The 27,989-nt window shown below is 45.4% G+C and overlaps 1 protein-coding gene across 1 annotated transcript; it reads right to left on the bottom strand.

Annotated features, from left to right (window-relative positions):
- Positions 1–708: 708 nt before the first annotated feature.
- Positions 709–19,625, bottom strand: UBTD2 (ubiquitin domain containing 2). Its single transcript, XM_041397944.1, has 2 exons — positions 19,389–19,625; positions 709–1,272 (listed from the first exon to the last, which is right to left on the bottom strand). The coding sequence occupies exons 1-2, from the start codon at positions 19,561–19,563 to the stop codon at positions 875–877; spliced, it is 573 nt and encodes a 190-aa protein (XP_041253878.1). The 5' UTR covers positions 19,564–19,625; the 3' UTR covers positions 709–874.
- Between the last annotated feature and the right edge of the window lie 8,364 nt (positions 19,626–27,989).

Below are 27,989 nucleotides of genomic sequence, written 5' to 3'. Positions count from 1 at the left end.
ACCCCAAAGGCTGGCAACTGTGTGCTGCTGCATCCTGAGCACCTCCAAGCTGGGAGCCCTGCAGGGAAGCGTGGGGAGCTGCAATCCATCACTCCTGGCAGGAGGAGCAGTCACCTGGCCCAGGGGTGCTCTGGGGGCTGGATCACAGCAGCACTCACCCCAGCACGGCCTCTGGGGTCTGAGGGACAGGAATTCAGGCACAGACTCAGGAGCTGAGGCTGAGTCAGTGCTGGAGCAGGAAAATTACAGTACAGAGCAGACAGGGCTGAGTTATTGCCTGAGGCAGTGGCACGGGGCTGCACTGCCACCTTGGAATGTACAACTGCTCGGTCTGAGCATCACCAGGAGCTGCCAGAGAGCAAAGCCCAGCCCAGCTCCACTGCCCAGGGCTGGCTGTGCCTCCTCAGAGCCCGGGCACAGCCAGAGGGATCCCCGTGAGCACCGGGCTCCTTCCTGCAGGAGCCGTGTGCTGCTGCTATGGAACTGGGTACACTGATTCCGTTTGAAGTTGCTTTTTTAAATAAAAGTGCTCTCTGTTGCTGCGGCCTCGTGGATCAGGACAGCACTGACAGTTCCAGGACCATGACATGTCTGCATTAAGTGAAGAACAATCTCTTCCCTCCCCCTTTTCCCCTCCCTTCCTTCGCCCTGCCCCGCTGCTCCTGCTGTTCAATACGAGATCAGGCAAACCCCAGAGGCCAGGTTACATTTTTACAGATCTCCATCACAGATGGAATTTTTTTTTTTTTTTGTTTTTGCTGGTCATTTCTTGCAACCCATCCACGAGCAGGCCAACCCCAGAAAGAAGAGAGGGCAGTGAAAACAAACCCCACAAGAGAGACGCGGCAGAGAAGAACCAACGAACGAGCAGCGGTCAGTTTTCCACCGGGGTGGGATTTGCTAAGGGCTGGCTCACGATCACTTGCACCACGTAGTCCTTTGGGATTTTCAACTCCTCCAGTTTCATTTTGTCTGCCAGGGGTCTCCCAGAGAAGAACCAGCGCTGGCTGCCCGGCTCCACTCCCTCCACGGCGTGCAGCCGCCGCTTCATGTGGTACACGGTGTCCATGCTGCGCACCAGCAGCTTCAGGTCTTTGCCCGTGGACAGGCGCAGGCGGAGCTGGCACTCGTGCCCGGAGTTGGGAGGGGGCTCAGGGATGTCCAGAGTCTCCAGGTCACCCTTCTCCTCGATCATGTTGATGGGTGGGGCGAGGCAGTAGACGGGGAGCTGGTAGCGGTTGCCCAGTTCATCGTAACACTCCGTAAGAGCACCTGGAGGAGAGAGAAGGGGGAGGTGAGTGGGAATTCCTGGCGCATTGCACACTGCAGGGTCGCTCCGGGGAGTTTCACCCTGCTCTGCAACCGCCCAGGAGGTGAGGGTGGAATTCAGGCTTTAAAGGACCGGGCAAAAATCATCAATGCCCCAGTCCGCATACAGATAAAATTCATCAATGCCCGCACCTCGTCTGCATAAAGACATTTAAAAAGTCATCAATGTCCCACCTCGTCTGCATACAGACATTTTAAAAATCATCAATGTCCCACCTCGTCTGCATACAGACATTTTAAAAATCATCAATGTCCCACTTTGTTTGCATACAGATAAAATTCATCAATGCCCCCACCTCGTCCGCATAAAGACATTTTAAAAATCATCACATTTTAAAAATCATCAATGTCCCACCTCATCTGCATACAGACATTTTAAAAATCATCAATGCCCCACTTTGTTTGCATACAGATAAAAGTCATTAATGCCCCACCTTGTTTGCATAAAGACATTTTAAAAATCATCAATGTGCCAGCTCATCTGCATACAGACATTTTAAAAAACATCAATGCCCCACTTTGCTTGCATACAGATAAAAATCATCAATGTGCCAGCTCATCTGCATACAGACATTTTAAAAAACATCAATGCCCCACTTTGCTTGCATACAGATAAAAATCATCAATGTGCCAGCTCATCTGCATACAGACATTTTAAAAATCATCAATGCCCCGCTTTGTTTGAAACTTGGGGTTGAGATAAAAGCACACACCCCCTAAAAGCCAAACACCCAGATAAACCAGGATGAAGTCCCAAAGCAGGCAGCAGGGATGAGGATGTGCTCCCGTGTCTCATTTCAGCAGCAGCATGGACAAGGTTCAGCACACAAAAATGCCACTTGGAGCAATTCCACCAGGCTCAGCCCGAGCTGTGAAAACGCAGGAGAGCATTTTCCTCCATGAAAGGAGGATTTTGTAACTTCTCAAACATGCCCAAACTGCTGGAATGGTTCTTGCAGGCCTCGTGTTTTAGTGAGCACTGCCAGGACAAACAAACGCGGCCACCCAAGTCTGCGGCTCCATCAGCACCACGGAACAGCACCCAGCACGGATTTTGGGTTTCCACAGCACCTCTGAGCCCACATTCAAACCCTGGAGTGTCAGGAGGGGGTTTTATTTCCCTAAACTCCCTTGGGATCATCTGGATAACCTGGGTGCTCAGGAATTCTACCACGTGCTTTAGTCTCAAATACAGGCTGAGTTTTTCGCAGTGTAACTTTATAAAATAGAGTTATAAAATGGATTTCAATTTCTAGCCTAGAAAAGCAGCAGCACATTTTCTGTGCTGTTGTAAGAATTCAAGGCACAGAAGGCTGAAAGCAGAGCTTGGGAAACTGAGGAAGCTGCATCCCAAAAGCAGGAATCCCTTCTCACTGTGGTTAAACCCCCCCTGCCCTGGTCTGAATTTACCTGTAGAACAAATTTCAACATTTCTGCCCCTGGAGGGGCACAGTCACTTGCCAAATTACCCATCCTTGTGGAGCTGGGAATGCTTGAAGAGGAGCCAAGTCCTTGAGCTACAGAACATTAAAAACCTCTTTGACTCTGTTCTGCACACAACAGCCAAGTGCTCCTTGTTAAAAACTAAGGTTGTTTTTTTAATTTGGAGTTGTTTTTTCATGCTGACACTGAGTTGACTTAAACTTTGCTGTTTGATCAGCAAAATTACCACAATATAAAATTATAACTCAGGGATATGTGGTGTCACCCAGCCCAGTGTAACAACAGCATCTTCTGGTGGAAATCTTTTGGATTGAAATACTCATTTTTTAAGGATAATTTGTGTTTGCAAAAGCACACAGAGGAAATAATTCAAAAGATCAATGGTTTAGGCTTTCTGTTTGTACAGGCAGCACCGAGGCATCTGTGCCCTCAGAGAACAAAACAAAAGGAAATAAAATTATCTAATTACATGAACTCATTAAAGTGTTTTACCATTAATGAATTTCAGAGCAAACCAACTTTTATCAAAGCTGTGCTGGACCCAAACCCTTTTATGCTTCTTTGCCATTTACAGACCCAAGCTTGGAGCTCCCACACTTGAGTTTTGTTTTACAACGTTCATTTCACTCCTCATCTATTTGCTAAATGCCACAGGACTAAATTCCAGACAGAGAAACAAATTTGCTGCTAAAAACAAGCCAAAATCCAAACCTCAACAGCCTTTCAATGTAGCTAAAGCAGCGAAAATTTCTTCAAAAGCCATTTCTCTTAAAAAGAATGCATCAGCTTTAGAAAAGCTCCTCGAAGAGTTAATTTTAAATAACATGGGGGGAGCTTGCTGAGGAATTCCTGCATCATTTATCTGGCTGCCCAGCTGAGCTGACATGGAGGTCAAAGCTGATGCTATAAACACTGGATTCCTTAATCATCATCAGATAAGCAATACTGAAACAAATCCTCTCAAACAGCAGCTAACTTGGAGGTCTGCAGCTAAAGAAAATAAATAAATAGAAAGAGACACAGCAGAGGAAAGCTCTTGCCAATAAAACCCCACAGTCCCATCCCAGGCTGAGAAATGGTTTCTACCAAACTGGTAATGCAAGAACAGGTTATTAAACCTCACCAGTAATGCCAGTCTTCCTTTCATCCTGGTGGAAATGTCCCCTGTCCCAAGTCCCCAAATGTCCCAGCTAGAGAGCATGTCCTAGCATTGCTGTTCTAACTGAAAATCACAGAAAATCAAACATCCCAAATAGAGAACATGTCCTAAAACTGATGTTGTAACTGAAAATCACAGAAAATCAAATATCCCAACTAGAGAACATGTCCTACAACTGATGTTGTAACTGAAAATCACAGAAAATCAAATATCCCAACTAGAGAACATGTCCTACAACTGATGTTGTAACTGAAAATCACAGAAAATCAAATATCCCAAATAGAGAACACTTACTAACATTGCTTTTCTAACTGAAAATTACAGAAAATCAAATATCCCAACTACAGAACATGTCCTAAAACTGATGTTCTAACTGAAAATCCCAGGAAATCAAATATCCCAACTAGAGAATACAACATTGCTGTCCTAACTGAAAATCACAAATATTCCTACTAAAGAGCACATCCTAACATTGCTCTTCTAACTGAAAACCACAACAAATCAAACATCCCAGCTGAAGAACGTGTCCTAAAATTGATGTTGTAACTGAAAATCATAACAAATCAAATATCCCAACTATCAAATATCCCAACTAGAGAATACAACATTGCTGTCCTAACTGAAAATCACAAATATTCCTACTAAAGAGCACATCCTAACATTGCTCTTCTAACTGAAAATCACAACAAATCAAACATCCCAGCTAGAGAACATGTCCTAAAACAGATGTTCTAAATGAAAATCACAGGAAATCAAACATCCCAACTAGAGAACACTTACTAACATTGCTTTTCTAACTGAAAATCAAATTTCTGATCCTTCCTGCAGGACACAGCAGCTTGCACCACATTTAGCTGGAAGGGGCACTAAAAGACTATAAAGTTTTTATGAGAAAGTGGAAAACAAGAGAGAAATAATTTTTTTTTTTTTGGTTTTTCTGTCCCCTAGGCAGCAGGGTCCTTCCAGCACAGGAAGGATGCAGCAGAGGAGGAAAAGGCAGCACAGAGATGCTCAGAACAGCCACCCCACATCCCAAGTGAGCCTCATCTCCCTTCCCTTCCCCAAACCAGAGAGGTTCAGATGCCAAAGCCTCAAGGATTGGAGTTTTCACTGCTGGATCATCCAAAGAAACCTCTGGAAGGAGCAGACTCTGGGAGGAAGGCAGCAGGAAGGAAGGGTGGCAGACAATGCAAAAAAAACAACAGCAGATGGGATTATTTTAATATTTCAGAATTTGGGGAGCGAGGGATTCTGGAAGGAGCTACAAGGCAGAGCTTCTTGTTGGTTGTTATCCAGGTAGGAGACAGCTTGAGAATTTCAGAGGGAAAAATAAGCAGATGTGATCATCAAGCATAAGGGAACGGGAACATTTTGAAATTAATTGCTTCGCCAGCCACAAAAACTTTGTTTTATGAAGATTATGAGGATATTTCACTGGATTTGGAAGGGAAAACACAAAAAAAAGGACTGCTTAAAACACTGCTTCCACCCCTAAGCAGTTCAGAGTTTGGACTTGCTTATTCTCCTGCAGGACCAACAATTTAAGAGCTCTCAATGACAGGAAGCTCAACTTTTGCAGGAGTTATTAAGTCAAGCAACTACGGTCACACTCACCTGAAAACACAAAGTTTTAATGCATTTGGAATGGCATTTTGGCATTAATTTAAGCTGCACACCATTCTCTTCAGGAAAATTCTTGTTTTCTATACATAAAATGCCTTCAAGTTTTGGAGCAATTTTGAGGAGCATTGCTCAGAAACACCCAAAACTTAAGACCTGAGCAGATTTCCATTTTATTTTTCCCCTTCTCTCAGCCAGATTTGCTGCAGGAAGAAAAATTAAGACAACACAACCCAAAATGTAGCACTGCAGTGAGACTCAGCTAATTTAAGGAGACTGTCTGTGTAGAACACATTTGCCCAAGGAACAGCTGGTTCAGTTGTTTTTCTGACTGAAAATCTCCATTCCAAAGCCAAGCTGAGCCTGGATTGCTGAATAAATTGGGGAAAGCAGAGCTCTCACCTGTGGAGTATTGATTTGGACCCAACATAAATCACTGATGCCTGAAATTCAGAAGGAAAACAAAGAAGTATCTGGGTCTCACAGCAGAGCAGTTCCTGGAGAGCAAAGATGAGGCAGAAAAGCTGAATTATCTCTTCGTCTTTATTAGCTGCTGATTCTAGGTCTGAACTGGGAAATACAAGATTTTATAAGGAAAAACATCCCTGTGCTGACACCAGGAGCCCGTGGGAGAGGTGGAGGGTGGCTCCTGCAGAGTGGGAGCAGGGCTGGGACAGGAGCAAACACACAGTGCTGTGTTCCATTCACCTCCAGGCAGCCCCAGCTGGGAGGAATTCACACCAAAAAGCTCTTCCTGACTTAATCCCAACAGAAACTGCTCAGTTCATCCCTGGAACTGTCCAAGGCTGCTGTTACCAGCATGGTTTTCCTGTTTTCCAGAGGGAAATTTGTGGGAATACTTGTGCAAGTCAGTGCCTTGCACGGTGTAGAGAGCACAATAAAGAATTAATGGCGTGGGGGAAACACATGGCAATAAGCCACCCATATAAACCCCCCTCCTGTGCTCCTTCCACACTAAATTTCCATGGGTTCTGCAGGTTTGAACTGGCAGAAAGCTCCTGGACAAAGGTGCAGCTTGGATCCTGAGGCAGGGCACGAGAGCTCTGCTCTCATCCCCACCCTGCCACTGCAGCTCCTGAAGGAATGGGTTTGCAGATAATGAGTGTTAAGCATTTAATAATTCTCATTTCAAATCCACTGAAAAACAGCTCTTCCATTATGGGAACATTATTGGTCTGGCTCCATTCCATGCTGGAGAAGAACTCCCAGAGCCAGCAGGAGATCCCAGGGCTCCAGGAGCTGCTTGGGGAGCAGGACCAGCTCACTCCCATTTGTGACACACAGGAATTGAAACTGAAAAGAGGAAATAAGAGGCTCTGACACCCTTCCCAACCTCGAGGATCCTACCCAGCTGCTTTTTCTGCAGGCACAGAATGGCTGGGGTTAGAAGGGACCTCTGGAGATCACCCAGTCCAACCCTTCCCAGGCAGGGTCACCTGGAGCAGGTGAAACAGGGACACATCCAGCTGGGTCTGGGATGTCCCCACAACCTCCCTGGGCAGCTGCTCCAGGGCTCTGCCACTCTCCACAGAAAGAAGACTTTCCTCATGCTGTAATACCAAAATAACATTTTTAAAGAGCAATTCCCAGTTGGAGAATGCAAGCAAAGATCCCTCAGGTGGATCCAAGCCTTCCTGCCCCAAACTAAGCACAGCCCACCCTAACACAGGGCAGGCTCCTCACTGAACAGCTCGTCCAGAGAAATTGTGGCTGCTCCATCCCTGGAAGTGTCCAGGGCCAGGCTGGGAAAAGCCAGGATAATGAAGATGTCCCTGCTATGGCAGGGGGTGGGACTGCATGAGCTTTAAGGTCACCACCCACCCAAATTTTGGGAAAATCCTGCTGCACGTGTGCCATGTGCATCGCTGGGCTTGGTGATCCTCTCCCTCTACCACAGCAGAGCACCAGCATCACTTCACTCATTAGCACTAATTTACTAGACTGAAGGTGAAAGATAATTAACAGAGTCTTCTGAAACAGAGGAATTTCTGCTAAATGAGCCACTTTTGTTCAGGTTTTAGCCCCAGCTCCCAGCTGTGCCTCCCTCACTGTGCCGGATGTGCTGGAGCAGGGAGAGCAGAGGGAGCAGGGATGGGACACTTGGGAAACCAAACCCCTCAAAATTCCTCTTAGAAATGCACACTAATGCCAACAGCAGCAGCACAATCCTGGCAGAGGAGCTGGAATCTGTCACCCCACCTCGCTCACCTGAGGGACACCAGGGAGGAAGGGACCTACACCAGAAAGCTCCACATCTCCCAGCAGTGTAACTTCCACAAACCACCCAATCCCTCCCTGCAACAGCTTTACCAGAGCTCACATTCCTCCAGTCTGTGCAGTTCATTGGCTTTCCATCACTGGCTTTGATAAATAAAGTAATTATGCACTAATGCTCAGTAGTTGTCATGTTAACAACACCATATGTACTGCTGCTTCCATATCCCTGTAAAACTTGGATCTAATATTGCATGGAAGGAACAGCTTCCAAGAGATATTCCATCAGGGTTCAAAGATGACAAGTCATTTTACTAATGAAGTATTCATCTACTACTCTGCTTTGCATGTCATGAAAATAAATGCCTGTCTAGACAGGCTTCTTAGATAAAAATTTAAAAATAAAATGGTTGGTAAAAGAGCTTCTCTGTGTACCCTCTTCATTTACATTTGCTGTTCTGCATTATCCAGCTTCTTCAAGGGGCTGGAGGGTTTTGGAGGAGAAAAGGAAAGGAGAATATCCCCACCAGCTGAGGTGGTGATCCCTCCAAGCACAGCTGCCCTGGCAGTGTTTAAAGTCCCCAGGTCACCTGCTCAGGGTGAGGATGAACCCAGATTTACACAAGTTGTCACTGCCTTGGTTACCATTGATTTTTTTAGTCTGCTGTTCCTGTAAATCCAGAGTGAACACCTGGCACTCAGCATCCCACATCCCTGGCATGGTTCAAATGGAAACCAAACAGGAGTTCACATTATACACGTGACAGAAATTTCCTTTTTCTTGCCAACCACTGACACTGACAGATTGTGTCCCTGGAAGTCTACAAGGTGCCACATCCAGGAATTCCTTGGACACTCCAGGGATGGGCACTCCAAACCTCCCTGGGCAGTTCCAGTGTCTGAGCACCCTTTCCATGGGGAAATTCCTGCTGTGCCCACCCTGAGCCTGCCCTGGCCCAGCCTGAGGCTGTTCCCTCTCCTCCTGTCCCTGCTCCCTGGGAGGAGAGACCAAACTCCCCCAGCTCCAACCTCATTCCAGGGATTGCAGAGAGAGAGGAGGCCCAGACTGGCCAAGACTTGTTGGGATGTTCAATTAGCAACTGGTGATCACAACTCGAGCTGCATCCTGTGCAAGCCAGGCAGGGAGTGCAGCCCCCAAACAATCCCCTGCTCAAAATGAGATTTCAGAGAGTTTAATCTGTGCTCCACGTGGATCTGGAGGGAAATTCGGGATGATGCAGCACTTGTTAAAGCTCCAGGTAAAGCAGCAGCAGTGACAATCCCTCAGACTGAACAGCAAACAAATGTTGGCTCTTATGGAGCTGGAAGCTGTCTCCCAGAGCTGGAGAACTCAAACTGAACAACTCTTCCCCACCTGTGTGCAACAGGGAGAGAAGGCAAAGACAAACTGAAACCAAAGGCAGGGAACAGAGAGGCAACTGCTGAGGGGGAAGAGACTCCAGAAGAGCCCAAGAATTCTGTGGACAAAACTCCTCAAAAAACCTTTCAAAACACAAGAGCAGAAGTTAAAGATATTTAAGGGAAACAACTGTAGGATGGAGCCCTAAGGTGCATCCTTTTAACAAGGATGTCACAATAATCCTTTATTCCTCTAACAGTGCTCAGAATGACCCAAAGACCAAGGTTTGTGCTGCACCTTTGTTCTCCTGCTCCCACCTCCCTGCAGCCTGGGCTGCCCTTCCAGGACCTCCCTGCAGCCTGTGCTGCCCTTCCAGGACCTGCTCCTGAGCCTGGCACTCGCTCATTTGCATGCTCAGTCTCCAAGGATCACCAGTAAAAATGTGCAGGGCTCCAGGGAGGTCAGGCAGCCTGACACGATCCCACATCAGCGCCCACATCCGAAAATAAAACTCCAGCACAAGGCTGGCTCAAGCTGTGGGGGTGGAGGGGATTAAAGGAGGTTACAGAGAGATCTGAGTGTTGATTTATTTGCTTCTTACATCCACAGTGCTGTTCGTTCAGAGTGGAGGCCCTTATTTAAAATAAAATCAAAAAAATAAAAATAAAAATAAAAATAAAAATAAAGTAAATAAAAGTGAAATAAAATAAAACAAATTAAAATAAAGTAACACAACATAACATAAAATTTAAAAATCTAAAAAATGAAAAAAAAAATAAAATAATAAAATGAAATAAAATGAAATGAAATGAAATGAAATGAAATAAAATAAAATAAAATAAAATAAAATAAAATAAAATGTGGCCCTTATTTAAAATAAAAAAGAGGGAAAATGACTGATAAAGCACAAAGGTGGAAGACTGAATGTTGGTGCTGCCTCTTGCTCTCAATGTGCCCTGAGCAGAGGCTGCACAGATGGTGAGAGCCCAAAAAAGGTTAAAAATTCAAGGCCTTGCTGTACCTGTGACCTTCTAGAAAAACCTTCCTTGATCACTCAGGAATTATTAAAAGCACCTCGGAGGTTTCATTGTTCCTGTGCAGTTTCAAGGAGTCAAAACACAGGTGGAAACACAGAGTTCATTCTGCTGCAGGTTTTCTTTGCAATACAGCTACAAAGCAAGCACTGCTCGCTCTGGGCTGGGCTCAGCAAAAAAAAAGGAAAGTTTTTTTTCTCAGAGATGATTTTTCCAGTGCTAACTGTCAGCAAAAAGCAGCTCCCAGCTCTAGGTGCATAAAATCCTTGGAAATTTGGATTTTTCCAGAGGTCAGTCTGTCTGTAACACACTCAGGGAGTGACTCTGAGTTATCAGCCTGAGTATTTATTGAAGGAGGTTGTGGAATATTTAAAAATCCTGAAACAGCTCAAGAGTGCTGCCCATGTTCAGCTCAGGCAGGATTTCTCCAGCCACTGCCTGCCCCTAAAAGGTTAAAGGGAGAAACTTTCTGGGGCTCACACACTTTGCTTTGGTTTTGGAGAAGAGTCACCATCTTATCAATATTTAAATTCCTGAAGCCAAACCAGCAGAGGATGCCAAATGTTTTGGCCACAATCAAGTGGAGGTGATGGAAGAGGAGTGGGATGAGGCAGAGGCAGGTGGGACGCCCAAGGGCTGCTGTTCCTGGAGGGATTGGTGCCCTCAGCTTGGTCAATATTCCCTCCAGGAGCACCAAACCACTGCAAACCACAGCTCCAGAAGGCAGCAGAGCCACCCCTGGAAGGTTCTCACTGGAATCTTCAGGGGGAAAACCCATTTTAAACTTCATTTCCCGCTCACATTTTAAACAGTTCATATTTCTTTTTCTCATTTCCCAAGCAGACAGCAAGGCAGATGAAGCTGATACTCAGCCCCTCCACTGAGAGCAGCCAATAATGGAGTAAATGTCCACTCCTGGAATATTTAACAAACAGACATCATGTCCTGGCCACCATCAGATAGCACAGGACTATTATTCACCTGAGCCAGGCACATCTGTCTGCAACATCTGCAACACCCAACCAACAAGCAGCTGGAAACATGAGGAACTGGAGGTGTTCTTCTGGCACAAACCTGGGTTTATTTGGAGCATCTCGTGGCCACTTTGGGTTTGTTGCTTTGTTTTTTGGTTTTTTCCTTAAAGGAATTGGCTGCAATTTTCTGGTCACACATTAATGGTTGAAAAAACCCCTAAAACAGCATTTTTGAAAAGTGTTGCTCAGTCATTCTCTCCACACCAAAAAGACAAACTGAAACCAAAGGCAGGAAACAGAGAGGCAAGTGCTGCAGGGGAAGAGACTCCAGAAGAGTCCAAGAATTCTGTTGACAAGACTCCTCAAAAAACCTTTCAAAACACAAGAGCAGAAGTTAAAGATATTTAAGGAAAACAACTGTAGGATGGAGCCCTAAGTGGGGGTTTATTTGAAGGGTTGAGAGTTTCTAACCTGCACTTAGATATATAAATATTCCAGCCAGCCACAATTGCTTTATATCCTGAGGGTTTGATTCATTTTCCTTCCACTTGAAGAAAACCTTGGGAATTCAGCATCCCTCAGAAAGGATGTTGTGATCTATTTTAAAAATACTAATCACAGCAGAAATGATGGAAAGCATCATCTTCATTGGAGGAGGCTGTGAGGAAAAGGATTCTTTTTCAAGGTCAGGAGGAATTTGGAGACACAACAACACAGCACATCCTTTACAGAACCATGGCCATTCCCAAGGGGAATAAACCATTTTCCCAGGTGTGATGGACAGAGAAAATGACAAAAATCACCAAAGGAAGAGGCAGCAGAGGAGGAGGAGCTGCCACTGTGCCCCGAGCAGGCTGAGGGAAGCTGGAGCTGGGTAATCCCAGATCCAGGCACTCAGCCTGGAGGTGAGCACCCCTCCTTTGGATGGAGCTCCTGATGGAAAAGCAACTCCTGTGCCCTGCAAGAGGCAGAGATTTGGGGGATTTCTCCTCAGCAGGAGGCACTTTGTGAGGAGCCAGGGCAGCCAGAGCTGCTCCAGGAAATTGATTTGGGCATGAGCTGGGAAATGGATTTGGGGATGAGCTGGGAAATGGATTTGGAGATGAGCTGGGCTCCCACACTCCAAAAAAATGGATTCTGGGAATGAGCTGGGCTCCCCACCTCTAGGAATTGGATTTTGGGATGAGCTAGGCTCCCCAGCTCTGGGAAATGGATTTTAGGGTAAATTGGGCTGCACCACTATGAGAAATGGATTTTGGGGTGAGCTGCAGTCTGGATTTTGGGATGAGCTGGGCTCCCCACTCCAAAAAAAATGGGGTCTGGGGATGAGCTGGTCTCCCCAACCCTGAGAAATGGATTTTGGAATGAGTTGGACTCCTGCACTCCAAAAAATGGATTTTGAGATGGGCTGGGCTCCCCAACTCTGGAAATTGGATTTTGGGATGAGTTGGGATTCCCCGCTCTAGGAAATGGATTTTGGCATAAGTTGGACTGCCCCATTCTGGGAATTGGATTTTGGGGTGAGCTGGGCTGCCCCACTCTGGGAAATGGACTTTGGGAAGAGCTGGCATGCCCTGCTTTGGGAAATGGATTTTGGGGTAAGTTGGGCTGCCCCGCTCTGGGAATTGGATTTTGGGCTGATCTGGGATCCCCCACTCAGGGAATTGGATTTTGGGGTGATCTGAGCTGCCCTGCTTTGGGAATTGGATTTTGGGGTGATCTGGGCTGCCCTGCTTTGGGAATTGGATTTTGGGGTGATCTGGGCTGCCCTGCTTTGGGAATTGGATTTTGGGCTGATCTGGGATGCCCCACTCAGGGAATTGGATTTTGGGCTGATCTGGGATCCCCCAACTCAGGGAATTGGATTTTGGGCTGATCTGGGCTGCCCCACTGCCCAGCAGGAGCAGAGCAGAGCAGAGCCAGCAGAGCCATCTGTGTCCCCTCTGTCCCTGTCCCTGTGCTGTGCCTGTGCTGCAGAGCAGGCAGGGATGGGGCTGGATCACCCCAAACTGGGATGCAGCTCCCAGCCCTTTGCCAGAGGATGCCAGAGGGTGCTGGGAGGCAGGAGGGATTCAAGCAGCCCTTTTATGAAATACCCAGTGCATTCAGTCCCCATTTCAGCCACGTTCAGCCCACAGAGGGGACTTGACGTCAAGAACCCTTAAAAATAGGCATGGATGTGTAGAAGAAAAAGCAAAATAAAAGCACTCTCCTAATGCACACACAGCCTCAGTGCCAGCAGCAGCTTGTCTGCCTGCTTCCTCACAAGACAGCAGCAATTTTGGGTTTTAATCCCTTGCCTTTTGGGTTTTTTTAAAACTGAAGTAAAAACAAACCAGAAAAAGCTTCCCTCCAACTAATAACTGCTGTCTCCTGAGCAGAGTTTAGTCAAAAAAAAACCCCAAAGCAACAAACCAGGAGGCTCAGCTGTAAATTTTATGATATTCACTACAGATTTTAGAGTTTGCTTAACTTTCATGGGCTGCATTTTCCTCTCAGTACTACTGCTGATCATATTGACAGACAGGCTTTGGTAGTCAGACCTCCCAAAGCTTCCATAACTCTGCTGAAATCTAAATTTAGACAGCCACAGTCACCAAAATACCATTTACTCCCCTTTTAAAGGGGCATTAGAGAAACTGAGTGAGTGTATTTGGTATCCTCACAGAAAAACACACTGCCCAGCAATGTTTTACACGTGTGCAGAGAACGTAATCCATCAAAAATATGATTTTTTGTGATAATTAAAAAGCCTCTTCAGACAAGCAATTCCTACAGCTTTAATTCCCAGCAATGGATACAGCAATTTTCAGGGAGAAGAGGAAGAAAAACCACCAGGAGCTGGTGGCTTTAAGGGCAGCAGTTCACAGGGGATTCCATTTAAATGCTAAAGGTTCCACAGCAAAATTCACTGTACAGATTCACTCCAGCACAAATCCAATACAAAACGTTAACTCCAACATTGCCACCATACAAAAAGCTCTGCAGAAGGACAGAGTTCCACTTCTGGAGCTGTTTCATTTACAGGAACCCATGGAATGGTCGGTGTTAAAAACCTACTACACTTTACAGCATTTTGTGGCAGATATTTCTGAATTACTGTGCAAATTTCAATATTAATGCTTGGCTTGCTGGGCTGTGAGCACACACTGACAGCTCAGCTTTCCATCAACATAAAATAAAATAAATGGACTCAGTAAATGGAGATTTTCATCAACATAAATAAAAAGGGAGTTTTCAACTTAGCAAAGGGCAACTTTTTATATTGGCTACAAGTGATAAATGTTAAAAATACCCAAAACCCAGAGCTGGTGCTGGAGTGTCCATCTTTGGAGGTGTCCAGGAACAGATTCCACAGAATTCTGTGTTCCTCCTGGAAATCAGGCAGCTCCAGAGGTGCAATCCTGTAATTTTGCTTTTTCTTTGGAGGCAGTATTGGGCTCACCTGTGGCATGGATAAATCTGTGACTGAGAGATCTGCAGGTGACACTCAGAGCTCTGGGGACAGGGTGGGGCTGGCCACAAGCTGGACTGGACCTTGGAAATCTTTTCCAACCTCAGTAATTCTGGGATTGTGTGATTTAATTAGTTTTGCTGGAATCAGGAATTTGTGGGAAACCCCCCATGCCTTCCCCACACTGCTGCTCTTGGCTTTGAGGGCTTTCCTTGTTGTTATTTAGGACTTTTTTTATGCTTTTCTACCTCATATTTCACCCAAAGGAGAAGAAAATGCTCTATTCAGAGTGGGAATATCTCAGTGATGTCCTTTATTCTTCCCCAGCATTTCAGGGAAATGTTCCCATCCCACTTTGGGGATCTCAGCAAATGAAGAGCCAGAGCTGCTCCCAGGAAAAGCCAGCTGGGACACAGGAGCTGTCTGGAGGCCCAGAAAAGCTGAAAACTCAGCAGAGAGACCCTTTCATCACCCAACAGCAGGAGAGGAGCTAAACCCCAATACCCTGAGGTGAAATGTCCATCCTGGAATTGATTGCCTAATGAGGGTTAAAACCAGCCCTGACCCACAGCTGATGGTGGAGAGGCTTTAAGGGTAAATTTTATTTTATTTGGGGTTTTTGGTAAATTTTTAATTGAATATTTTGTAAATTTTTATTGTATTACTTGGTATATTTTATGTATTGTATTTTATTACCTATGAAAGGTAACCTGCATTTTATTCCAACTTCCCCCTGTAAAAATAGAGTTTTTCTGCCATCTCCAATTTATATTTTAGCAACAAAGCAAAACAATGCAAGGGCTGCAAAGATGCAATCTCTGAGATATTTAACCCCAGTATCCTGGGAACTCTGCTGCAGCTCATGAAGTGTCCAGCCTGGAATTTAAAAACTCCACTTAACCCCAGCCAGATTGCAATTAATATTAATGACTTGCAGGCCAAGTTCAGCTCAACATTAAGATTATTATAAAATACTACACACTCCAAGATTTCCTGTTTGATAGCTGAGAAGTATGGAAAACTCTTCTTCATGAAATTTAAATGCACTCATTAATAAAATATGGAGGATGTGCTACTTTAAGACAGGAGGAGGAGAAAAAAAGGAGTATAAATTGGTGATAACGTTATTTCTATTTTTAAACCCATCCCACAGAGTCACCCAAGATAGATGAGAAGTGCTAAGCCCATCCCACGAGCTTATTTATTTATTTAATACTTCTTACATGCTATTTTTAACAGCAGAAGCCAGCAAAAGGCATCCATTAGAAAAATTACACTGCTGAGAGAATTCCTCACACCAGAGCAGCGGCAGATCTGGCTGGAAGCAGCCTCAGAAAAGATTTTTTTTAATTTATTTTTTCCTTCCCTTTTCTGTAGGATTCTGGGATAAAAAAGCAATTTTATTTTTGCAGCATCAGCTCAGCCCCAGTGTGTGTGGTTGTCAGTCCTTCCTCACTCCCCAGCCCCTCCTCTCCCTCCTCCACTTCCTGCAAGTTTCATTTTCTCAGGAACCCAAGGCTGAACTCAGGGACAGTCAGATGGGCACGGAGGGCTTGGCTTGGGGCTTTTTTGTTTTTTTTTAAAGCCCCTTATTGTACGCACAAAAATAAATGAAAATAAATGAAAGCAAAAATGGAGCAAATAAAGGAAAGGAAACACCACAGCCCCTGGCATTGCAGCATTCTGCAGAAGGAAAAATTAGTGAGAAAGCTTTCTCTTTTTTTTTAAAGAGATTTAAAGGAATTTATCCAACAAATGTTGGGTTTTCTTGGGGAGATATTTAGGTTCCCAGCAGGAATACAGAGTGGCACCTCCAGGGATGGGGATCCAAAGCTCCCTGGGCAGTTCCAGTGCCTGAGCACCCTTTCCATGGGGAAATTCCTGCTGTGTCCACCCTGAGCTGCCGTGGCCCAGCCTGAGGCTTCATTTTCATCCAAACTTTTTTTTATAGAAGACAGAGCCTGGGCAGGTAAAGAGATCCACTGTGTAAAAAAAAACCAAAAAACCAAACCAAACCAAAACCAACAACAACAACAAACAAACAAAAAAACAACAAAAAAAACCCAACAAACAAAAAAATACAACAAAAAAAGGCCAAAATAAAACAAACAAACAAAAAAAAAAACCCAAAAAACCCCAAAAAAAAAAAAAAAAAAAAAAAAAAAGGCAAAAAAAAAAAAAAAAAAAAAAAAAAAGGCAAAAAAAAAAAAAAAAAAAAAAAAAAACAAAAAAACCCCAAAAAACAAAAAAATACAAAAAAAAAAGGCCAAAAAAAAACAAACAAACAAAAAAAAAAACCCAAAAAACCCCAAAAAACAACAACAACAAAAAAAAAAAAACAACAAACCCAAAACCAAAAAAATAACCCCCCCGCCCCCCAAAAAAAGTGCTAAAAGCTGAATTTCAGCAGTGCCAGTGTCCCCTGCAGAGCCCAGCAGCTCCATGGGGCAATCAGAGGGAACAGGATCCCATCCTGCTGCATTTCTCCACTGCTATTCCCATTCTTCCCCAATTTTGCCCAAAAGGAGCTTTTTGTAACCAGAGCCCCAGAGGTTGCTGGTGTCACTCAGAGCAAGGAGAGTTTGTTTGTTTGTTCTTCCTGCCTGGAGAAAAGCTCACTTTGCATCCCTGGCTCCCTGAGTGAAAGGATTTGATCCAAAATCTCCCCCTCCATGGCACTGCCAATGCCTGGCTCAGGAATATTTGGATTTTTAGAAGCAGCAGCTTTCTCTGGACTGGGGAGGTCACACTGCATGGAGAGCTGATGCTCAAACGTGTCAGAAAGCTGGATAAAAATAAATAATGCAATTCTGTGGGTAGAAAAATCCCCAGTAAGCTCCACATCCTGGATAAAAATTCTAAATATTCTCTCTGTTTGGAATTCACCCTCAAGCCAGGCCTGGCTTGGTCAGCAGAGCCCCTGGGTCAGCTTTGATTTCTGAGTTATTTCTGAGAAACTCTGAATATTCTGCATGTGGGCCTTAAAAAGCAGATTTTAACCTGCCAGCAGTAGGCAGGACTCGAAGCAAACTGCTGGAAAAACAAATTTAAGAGCTCACATCCATTTTTTTTTTTCCAAATCTGGGAGCCTTGAAACTGCACATTAGAGAAAGTCTGTTTTCCTGAGCCACACAAGGGACTGCCCTGTGCCCCCAAAGCCAGACTGAGCCTTCCAGGCAGGATTAAACTGCTTCAACTTTGGATTTTTCCAGCTCCTCCCTCACAGTTACAAGCTGTTATGGCACTCTAACAAGAGGCAGCACAGACCCAACGTGCCAAACACCTTCTTTGCAGGATTTGATGCCATAAATTGAATGTTTTCCCCCGAAGTGCTGCTCATCTGTGCTCATGCAACATTTCAGCTGAATGCACAACCCAAGGCTGCCAAGGCAGCTCATTAATGGGGGCTCATCAAATTCATTACAGAAATAACATCCCCCTCGCTGCTCCCGGCTCCAAATTTTCATTTGTTAAGATAATTATGTTTTTACCAGGCTTTTGTATGGTCAGAACCAGACTGAGACCCTCACAGAGAGGAACTTTCCCACATTAAAGACAATTTTTGAGGGCTGATGTGAGGGAGACACCACAGTGAAAGGTAACCTGTATTTTATTCCACCTTCCCCATGTATAAATTGAGTTTTCCTGGCACCTACAGTTGATATTTTAGCAACTAAAAACAATGCAGCAACTCCCTCAGGTCTGCAAAAATGCAATTTCTGAGTTCTTATTTCCATTTATCTGAATGGTGACTTCAAATGATCAGTGACTTCTTGCCAGCCCCCTCTCCCTGTATTTTTGTTAGGAATATAGGGAAGTGATTTATTTCAGAGTTGTGGAGTGAGGGAAATATTACTTGGAAAAAAACCAAAACCCACCCAGCAAGATTCAAAATAACAAAACAAAGGGGAAAGTACCCAAAATAAGAGCTTGCAGTTTATCTCACACAGGATCTAACAGCAGATTGCCAGCCCCAAATTTTTGGGAAATTTTTTCAGGCTCTTCAGAAGAGAAAGTTTAAAAAAAAAAACCCAACAGTTCAAGTGCCAAAGAAACCCATAAAATCAGGAGGGAAAAATAATCTGCTTCCTTACAAAGAGAAGCTAGGAAAAAAGTGATGAAAATGGTGCCTTGGAGCATCCAGGTGTTCCAAGAGATCACAGAAAGTCCCAAGTGCTGCCTGGAAAGATCAGACTCAAGCTGAGTATCCCCATGGACCACATCATCCAATCCAACTTCAGGAACTACCAAAAAAAGCAGATTTTCTTGGTCTCTCTATATATTAACACCATTTTGCTCGGAAACTCTGAACAGGAGCACATCCACACTGAAACCCAGATATTTTAAACCATTCCATCACTGGTTTTTGGGGTAAAACCATCATAATTTTAACCTGTCACCCTTTGGAGAGGCCACATCTTTCCTGCCTGGAAAGATCAGACTCAAGCTGAGTATCCCCATGGACCACATCATCCATTCCACTGCAGGAACCACCAAAAAAAGCAGATTTTCTTGGTCCCTCTGTGTATTAACACCATTTTGCATGGAAACTGGAAACAGGAGCACATCCACACCGAAACCCAGGTGTTTTAAACCATTCCATCACTGATTTTTGGGGTGAAACCATAATGACTTTAACCTGTCACCCTTTGGAAAGGCCACATTCCACACCAAAACACAGATATTTTAAACCATTCCATCACTGATTTTTGGGGTGAAACCATCATGACTTTAACCTGCCACCCTTTGGAGAGGCCACAACCTCGGGAGCTGCACCTACCATGGGGCAGTGTTATGTTTGCACCATCAATGATTGCTTGTGCCAGTTCGTGGTCGTTGCTCTCAAAGGCGTGGGCAGCAGCCTTGAGGGCATCCCAAATCTCCTTCCTGCCCTCAAAGGCCGGGGCTGTGTCCCAAAATTCATCCCTCTTACTGCGCAGCTGCCCGTCCGTCATGGGGTAATCGCTCTTCCATTTGGGTTTCTCCTTCTTCAGGGGTTGGTTACGACCAAGAGCCACTGTGGGGGACAAAGAGAAAAGGGAATTCATCAAAATAACACCACAAAATTCCCTTGGGTTGCTCTGTTTTGGATTAACAGTATGCCCTGCCCAAGGTGCATCCATGGAGGAGATCCTTTGAATCAATCCCTGCTCTATTTTTTAGCTCTGTCCAGCCTCTGCTCTAGCTCAGCCTTCCCAAGGCATCACAGATCTGAATTTGCACGCCTGGTCCTTTTTGTTCATCACCTCCCAGGTGATGCAGTGGGAGGGGTGTTATTCATATACTGCTCATGGTTCAGATCTTCATTTCCTGAGAGAATTATGTTTTTACAGTCTTGTATGGTCAAAACCAGACTCAGAGTCTCCTCAATTTCCCCAAGAGGTCAAAGCACCATGGAGCTTCAGAGAAAGGAGGTGATATGGATGTGGGCCATGCAATTGTTATTTGCTACTTCTAATTAGGAGCTGACTTTGTTTCTGTGCAAATGCATCCTCCTGCTTGTTGATTTCCCCTGGAAATCCAGGAATCCATCAAGGTTTAAAGAGCATTTTCCTCCTTCTCAATAAACACAACCCCATTTGTTTCCCTTTAACTACAGCTATTTTTGTGTAATAGCCACTTTGAGCTTATCACAGGTATAAAAGTTGACAGATTAAAACTCCCTGCTCTCATCCCCATCAGTGCCTGGGGCTGCAGCAGGAGATTCCAAGCTCACAGAGGTTTTAAGGAGACCAAAACCCCTGACAGGAGGTTAAGCCACACACCCTTATTCAATCTGACCCCATATGACCAAGGAATGATCAGCTTCCTTTGCTAGCCCAGGATGACAGACACGTTCATGAACCTGGAGTGTAAGTCATGGAAAAGAGGAGTTTGAAAAGGATTCATGCTGGAATGAGCTTTCTTTGGGTTAAAAACCACGGGAGAATGGGTTGGGTTGGAAGGAACCCTAAAGATCATTTAATTCCACCCCTTGCCATGGGCAAGGACACCTCCCACTATCCCAGGGTGCTCCAAGCTGCCAGGGATGGGGCCACACAGCCAAGAATTTCTTCCCAATATGCAATCTACGCCTATTCCCTGTCAGTGTGAAACCATTCCCAGAATCCTGTGCCTCCATTCCTTGGAAATCCTCTCCCCATCTTTTCCTTTCTCTCCATCTGCAGCTCCTTCAGGCCACACTGAGGTCACCCCAAAGCCTCTCCTCTCCAGGCTGAACAATCCCAGCCCTCCCAGCAGAGCTGCTCCATCCCTGCAATCCTGGTGGCCTCCTCTGGAGGATGCATCTGCACAGAAACGAAAAGTCAGCTCCCAATTAAAAGTAGCAAATGACAATTGCATGGCCCACATCCACCGACTCCAGCTGCTCCTTGTGTCCCACGCAGAACCCAGAATAATAAACTGCTGAGCCCTTTCAAGTGACCACAAGCATTTATTGCTTTTTGTTTCCACGGGATTGCTTCCATGGGACTGCTTCCATTTGCTTTTCAAAGGAGTGCTGACCATTTAGCAGATTGCAGAGCAGCAAGCCCCAGTGTTTACAAAACACCAAGTTTCCTGGCAGAGCCCAGCCTTTCCCAGTCCAAGGCTCAGCTGAGCACACGAAGCCTGGAAGATGATGCTGGGGCAGCCTCAAGCAATGGGGTTGTGCATTAAACCCTGTACATGCTAAAATTCTAAAAACACATGTGGGAAAACACTCCAGCAAGGAATTGTTTCCTTATTAAGGCTCAGCAGCCAGAGGATGACATTTTCAGCCAGGCAGAACAGGACACACTGCAAGAAATTTGGGTCAGTGGATATCTTTTTTTTCCATTCCACTTTAGCTCACATCTGTTTGCATCCACTCAATGGATGCTGATTTGTCCCACAGGGCCCTCTCCTTGTCCCCAAACATCAATTATGGAAGCAGGTTAAAGGCACTTCCCGCAGCCCACTGCAAATCCAGCAGCCCACTGCTCTCCCTGCTTCCCCCTCTGCCCCAGACAGCACCCAAATTTATTAAAAATTGATTTATCCTCACTCCAGCAGAGGCTCAGATCCTCACAGCCTCCAATAACTCCTCCCTGGAGATCCCATCCTTCCCACACAGACAGCAGTGATGATAAACCTGGTGATAAATTCTTTTTTTTTCCCGAGCTGGAAGGAAGGGTGGTGGAAGAAAGGGACTCTCCAAATGGCTCAAAAGCCAAATCCACTCTAGCAAGCCATCCATCCCAATACTGAGCCTTTAAACACAACTTGGCTTCAGCACAAGCCAGTATTTAAAAAGATCTTTGGCGTGTTTATCATTTAATAGAAGTGCTTCAAGGATCCCCAAAAAGCTTTATGCCTTCCCTGAAGAAATATTCATTATTTAGCTCTGTGGATAGACTGGGCAGAAAGGATGAAAGAAACTTATGCCATGTAAAAAAATAATGTGCAAAAAGGCACAAATATTTCTCTTTCCAGCCCATGTTTTAGTCACTAAAGCAAAACATGCGAATTTCTACAACCAAACTTTTGGACCACATCAAAGCACTTTCCCTTTTCTGTTAACAAGGCTGATAAAGAAACAAACATCAACAGTCTGAACCACTTAAAAGTATTTACAGTGTCAGTTTTCTGTTCCTCACTTCGGAAGGAAATTGGAGCTCAAAAGGAAACCTTGACTTCATTTAAGACCATACACATCAGAGGCACCACCAGCTTGCAGGATCCAGAAGAGAAAGCGGCATCCACATTAATTTTTCATCTTACATCACTTCAACATGAGTAAGAAATTATTAATACCCTGCTCGAAAGCAGGAATTGTTTTCCAAATGCCAAGAAGCAGGCACGTTCTCTCTGAAGCAATTCTCCAAGTCACCCTCTCAGCAGAGGCCAGTGGTTGATATTTTTGGCAAGGGATTTATTTAGAAAGGAATATGGAAATCAGCACTGGTCTACTTTTCAAGAAGTGAAATATCAGCAGCCACACTCCAAAATGAGCTAGGCTGTTGTTCCAACAGCTCAGGTGTGCAGGTGGTGCTGTGCAGGGTAAGAAATGCACAGAGTTTAGGGTGAGAAGCCTTCCCAGCCCACGGAGTCCCAGCTGTGCCCCATCCCCAGCCCAGAGCCCCGAGTGCCACTCCAGGAATTCCCTGGGCACCTCCAGGGATGGGGATCCAAACCTCCCTTCGTGTCTGCTTGGAAAGGTGGTGATGGATCAAAGACTGGACACAAACTCTTCTGAAAGTTCTTTTCCAATCCTAATGATTGTTTAGTGCCCCAAAGCAGTGGCACACAAGCCCTGGGCTGTTCCTGCAGGATTTAGCAGCATTACCTGTTTTCCCTTCACAGGCAGAGTGCAGGATCCTCGAGGCAGCTGCTCCTGCCTGCCCCACTGAACTCCTAGCAGGCTAAAAAGTCTTCTTTTTCAGAAGGAAAAATGTATTTCTGCAATCCTTGCAGACTGTTTTATCACCTGAATGGTAAATTTATTTCCCTTCCCCACAGCTTCCCATCAAAGCAATGAATCTGTAAGGTTATCTCTGCTCCTTATGCAGATAAACCCAGATATTTAAATCAGTTTCTTAACAGAATGTCAAGAAATGTCTCTGTGGAAGCTCTTTGGAGCAGCTGGTGTGTTTGTTATGTCGCTATCACTGTGGATATCACTGTGGATATCACTGGTGCCTCTTCTGAGGGGGACCAGATGAGCAGGAGCAGCTGCTACCACAGGATTCTTGTATTAAAAGCCAATATCCAGCTACACAATCCATAATTCCTAATTTATACCACCCAAATTACAGCACTCCATCGTCAAATTTGGAATATCTCAGCCCCAGAGGGTTTTGTGTCAAATCAGACGTGGCCAAGCTGAGCCAAGGGACAGCTCAGAGCTCTGGAGAAGGGCAGGATCTCTGCTTCAGGTGTGACCTTCATCTTCCTCCTCCCCACTTTCTGCCCTGCCAGGTAACTCTGGATGAGACCTGGAACAGCCCTGAAGCAGCTGAGCTCAAATCTTAATTATTTATGGAAACACCTCTGCTGTCATCAGCCTTAGGTGAGTTTTCCCTCCCACCCCATCCTTCAAACATCTTTCACCTATTTCTAAAAATAAAGTTAGGACCAGATTTGGCTCTTCCATCCCTGCAAGTGCTCCACAGTGAATTTCCTCCTTTCCCTTGGAAACACAAGCATATGTTGCTTGCAGCATTAGTCTTTTACAGCTTTTGGAAAAAGCACAGGAAAGTGGCCCAGGCTGGTGGTGGGGAACTTTCCAGGCACACAGAGCCCACCCAGGGCACGGAAAACCCAGCAGGAGCCACCTGGATTGGACAGGTTCCACTTTTGGTGATCTCCAGGGGTCCTGCAGCAGCTGGAGTTACAAGAAGAGGGCCTGGCTGTGCTTCCCAATCCCTGCAGATCTGTGGAAGATGGACACACAGCCAGAAAGCACCAGGGAGTGACAGCCCATCAGTGGAACACGAGTTAAGAGCAGATACAGGCAAACATTCCAAGATCAAAGTGGTGAAATGCTGCAATAGGAGAATCTGGCAAGATTGAGTTTATACATAAAATATAATAATAAATATATTATTTATATTATTATTTATTATATATTATTTATTGTAATAAATAATATATAAAAGAAAATATAGTCTTGTCTTTTTTTTCTTTGTCTTGTTTAAGTAAATATCCAAGAGATGAAGTCAACTGCTTAAGTGGTGAAAGATGAAAAAGCTTTGGAGTGCCCTGTGAGGAAAGCAGCAGGAATGCCCAAGAGAAGGATAAAAGATGACCACAAATCTCTCTGAATGGGAATGACACGTTGAGGAGGTGCTGTGGGTGGAAAAGATGGGATTGGAGGGCTGGCCATGGAATGATGAGCTGAGGAGGGAACAGCCCAGCCCCAGAGCTGCAGAGTTCAGGCAGGAGAACCCCCAGGCTGGTTTGGGGCTGCAAACACTCCCAGCCCAGCAGGACAGGGGATGCCCACCCAGGAGACCCAGCTGGACAAACCTCAGCAGTGGCCTGAAGGCAGCCAGGAGAAGCTGAGGAAATGTTTTACAAATGGAACCAATGATCAAAGCTATTTTCTTTACCAGATTGCTTCCCTGTTGAGGCTCAGCCGCTAACAAAGTGTTTTTCTATCAGAAATGAAATGCAAATAACGGTTTGCTACCCAGAAAAGTTTCTGTCACTAATAGTCCCAAGGGCTCCCCTCCCCACAATCACCCAGCACTTCTCTGCTTAATCAAATGAGTCCCATTTGAAACCCATTTTGCTCCAATTTCCTCGTGAGGTACCTTGTAATTTGGTATCAATATCACGCAGTTCACCCGAAATATTTTCTTTGCGTCGTTCTCCGGTGTGATCCTGAATTACAACGGTACTTGGAAGAGCCAGGACAAAGGAAAAGTACAAAAACCAGGGAAAACAGGGAGGGAGAAAGGGAAAATTCATTGCATTTAAGCAGCAGACAATTTGAATTACATTAAGCAACACAGGCTTACACAATTTAAATGACATTAAATAGCACAGGCGTAGCCAACAACAGGAAAATGACAGAATTTTATCTGTTTATTGCTGATTTTCAGTGATTTTCTTCTTAAGGTGGTTACATTTTTCCAAGGCAAGAAGAGGATTTTGGAACAGAAGTGGCACTGGACAGTGGCAAAGACTTAAAAGTGAAATATTAGGACAATTAGGCTTTCCTAACAAGGAAATGAAATAACATTTCTAGGGAGCCTGTGTGAACTTTCCAAATAAATACAGATGGACAGATAGAAAGATAATGCTTGAAACTAAGTCAAGTTTTGTGTTTTTTTAGGAGGGTAAAATGAACACTACTTCCATGGTAGAAATTCAGGTTATATTTTGAAACAGTTGTGTACTAAACCACCAGGCTGCAGACTCAAAGCAATATTACAAAAGCGTAGGCAAAGGTATTAATTTTGAGGCAAGTAACAAACTGTGAAGCTTTTCAGAGCAGCAAACCCAGCAGAGACACATCTGCACACAAGAAATAAACCCCCAGCCAAGCCCTGAGCAATTTCTCCTTTCTCCCACCTGAAAGGAGGTGAAGAAAGGAAGAAAATAAACACAAAAAAAAAAAAAAAAAGAATTAGATGGAGAGGGGAAGGAGCAGCAGGGCCAGGGGCTGAGCAGCAGCATTACAGGCAGGCACCATGTGCTGCTGCTGAATGATGGATGTGCTGCCTCTGGGGACAAGGGGGACATCAATCACTGGTGCCACCCAGTGCTCCCAGCCTGGCACACAGAGCTGGGCAGGGAATCCTCCCCTGCTTCTCCTCAATTCTTACTCAACACCAAAAATTGCCCAGAAGAGGCTGCAGGGAGCAAAATGCAAGTTCCTCTGGTAATTCCAGGCAGCTCTGGACAACTTAGCCCTGCCTTTGTCCACTCATGAAACCTTCCCCGAGTCAATCCAGAGGCTTCTCAGCATGAGAGGATGAGGGTGTATGAATGAGCTGGACAAAGAGAAGAACTGACTCTAATTGCCAGCTATTCCACTGTATTTTCCATTTCTCCCATCATTTTCAGCAGAAACTGCAGAAGAAATCAGGAGATTTCCGGGCAGCTCATCACTCATCACCCCTCAAAGGAGTGTTGCAGCAAGAAATAAAAGCTTCAGCTCTGGAAATCTGAATCTTTGCTCCCTCTGTGGTATTCCAGAGATCCCAGCTCATCCCAGCCCAGGCAGGATCTGCTCAGGTGACCACAGTCCTGGGATGTCCTGAGCAGAACTGAAACCAGGTCAGTGAATTTTGTCTGACCTGAGGGGGCACTCCCAGCCCACAGCCAGCTGGCAAGGGGGAATTTAGACTGGATATTGGGAATAAATGTTTCCCTGGGAGGGTGGGCAGGCCCTGGCACAGTGCCCAGAGCAGCTGTGGCTGCCCCTGGATCCCTGGCAGTGCCCAAGGCCAGGCTGGATGGGCTTGGAGCAGCCTGGGATACTGGAAAGTGTTCCTGCCCTGAACAAGCTGATTTTTAAGGTCCCTTTCAACCCAAACCATCCTTCGTTTCCATGATTATTATTTCCAAAAGCTCTGTGGGTACTCCTGAGTCCTGCCTGCCCACCCAGCCTCCTGCTGGAAGCACAAGCAGAGGATTCTCAATCATCTTGATGAAGCTCATGATACAACAGCTCCTGCAGACAGAGAAAAATGGCTCAGGGAGGGAACACCTTTGTGGAGCCACCACATCCTCAGTGCCTGGGGCAAGGGCTGAGCAGGGGTGAGGAAGGAAGGCTGCCAGGCAGGGCACAGCCCAGGGGATGCCCATCTGTCCCTGTTCTTTGCCAGCACAGGAACCCTGGAGCCCCAAACTCAGCTTGCCTGAACTCAGGTCCATAAGCAGGAGCTGTAAAACCCGGCTCAGAGTCAGCCCCAGCCTGGCAGGGAAGTTCACTGAGGTGGAACAGCTCCAGGGGACAGACATTATCAACACAATTACCTGTCAGCACTGTTTACACTGGAATTTAAACTGCTCCTATCTCTGGCAGATGAATGTTTTCAGCTGGATACAGCAGAGGATAAAGATTTCCCCATCCCCAACTCACAGTGTGCAAGCACCAAGAGCTTCAATCTGCTCCATCTACAGTGCACAACTGGGCCACCTTTTTAAAAGCTGCGACAAGAACCATTAAGGAAGCTGTCAGCAGCATGAAAAATATTCTGTCTGAGCCAGGCTGCACAGAGCACACGTTTGTTGTGACTTCTGCAGCGTGTGGTTTAAACTCCAGCTCAATTGCAGCTGAGCTTGGCACCAGGGCAGCCCCACACCCAAAACAAGAGCAGCACAGAGCAGGCAGAGCTCTGGGAATGCAGTGGGAAGCTGCACAGAGCTTATCTGAAAAAAAAAAAAAAAATAGAAAGAAAGAAAAAAAAAATAAAAAACCCCCACCCCTGAGCTTTCTGTATCTCAGCATGAGGAAGAATGCAACTCAGCAACTTCACTTTTAAAGCACTAAAAGCCTTTTGTGTCTCCTGTCCCTCCAGCTCCCAGGGAAACTTTAGACCCATCAGATAAAAGTGCAAATTCCTGACTGGACAACCTGTGCTGGCGCACTGCTGGCACAGGGCACTGCCCACTGCTCCAGGCTCATGGGCAGCCTGGATTTAACACCAGGAAATGTCCAGTTCCAGCTGCAAATGAACCAGGCTCACAAATTCCCTTCCTCCTTGAGACTGTTGTCCTTCTGACCTCTGCATAACAAGCATGAACTGCTAAAAAAGCGATTTAAAGTTCACTGGAGGCTGACACCACAGAAGCACTGAGGTTGGAAAAGCCCTCCAAGATCACCAGTGTGATCCCCTTGTCCCCAGCCCTGAGTGCCACCTCCAGCCCTTCCTTGGGCATCTCCAGGGAAAAGGAGCAGCACCAAAAC

The sequence above is a fragment of the Onychostruthus taczanowskii genome, unplaced genomic scaffold (assembly GCF_017590055.1).
Source record: "Onychostruthus taczanowskii isolate IOZ18803 unplaced genomic scaffold, ASM1759005v1 scaffold14, whole genome shotgun sequence".
Classification (NCBI taxonomy): domain Eukaryota; kingdom Metazoa; phylum Chordata; class Aves; order Passeriformes; family Passeridae; genus Onychostruthus; species Onychostruthus taczanowskii.
This window is presented reverse-complemented; position numbering and strand designations above follow the sequence as displayed.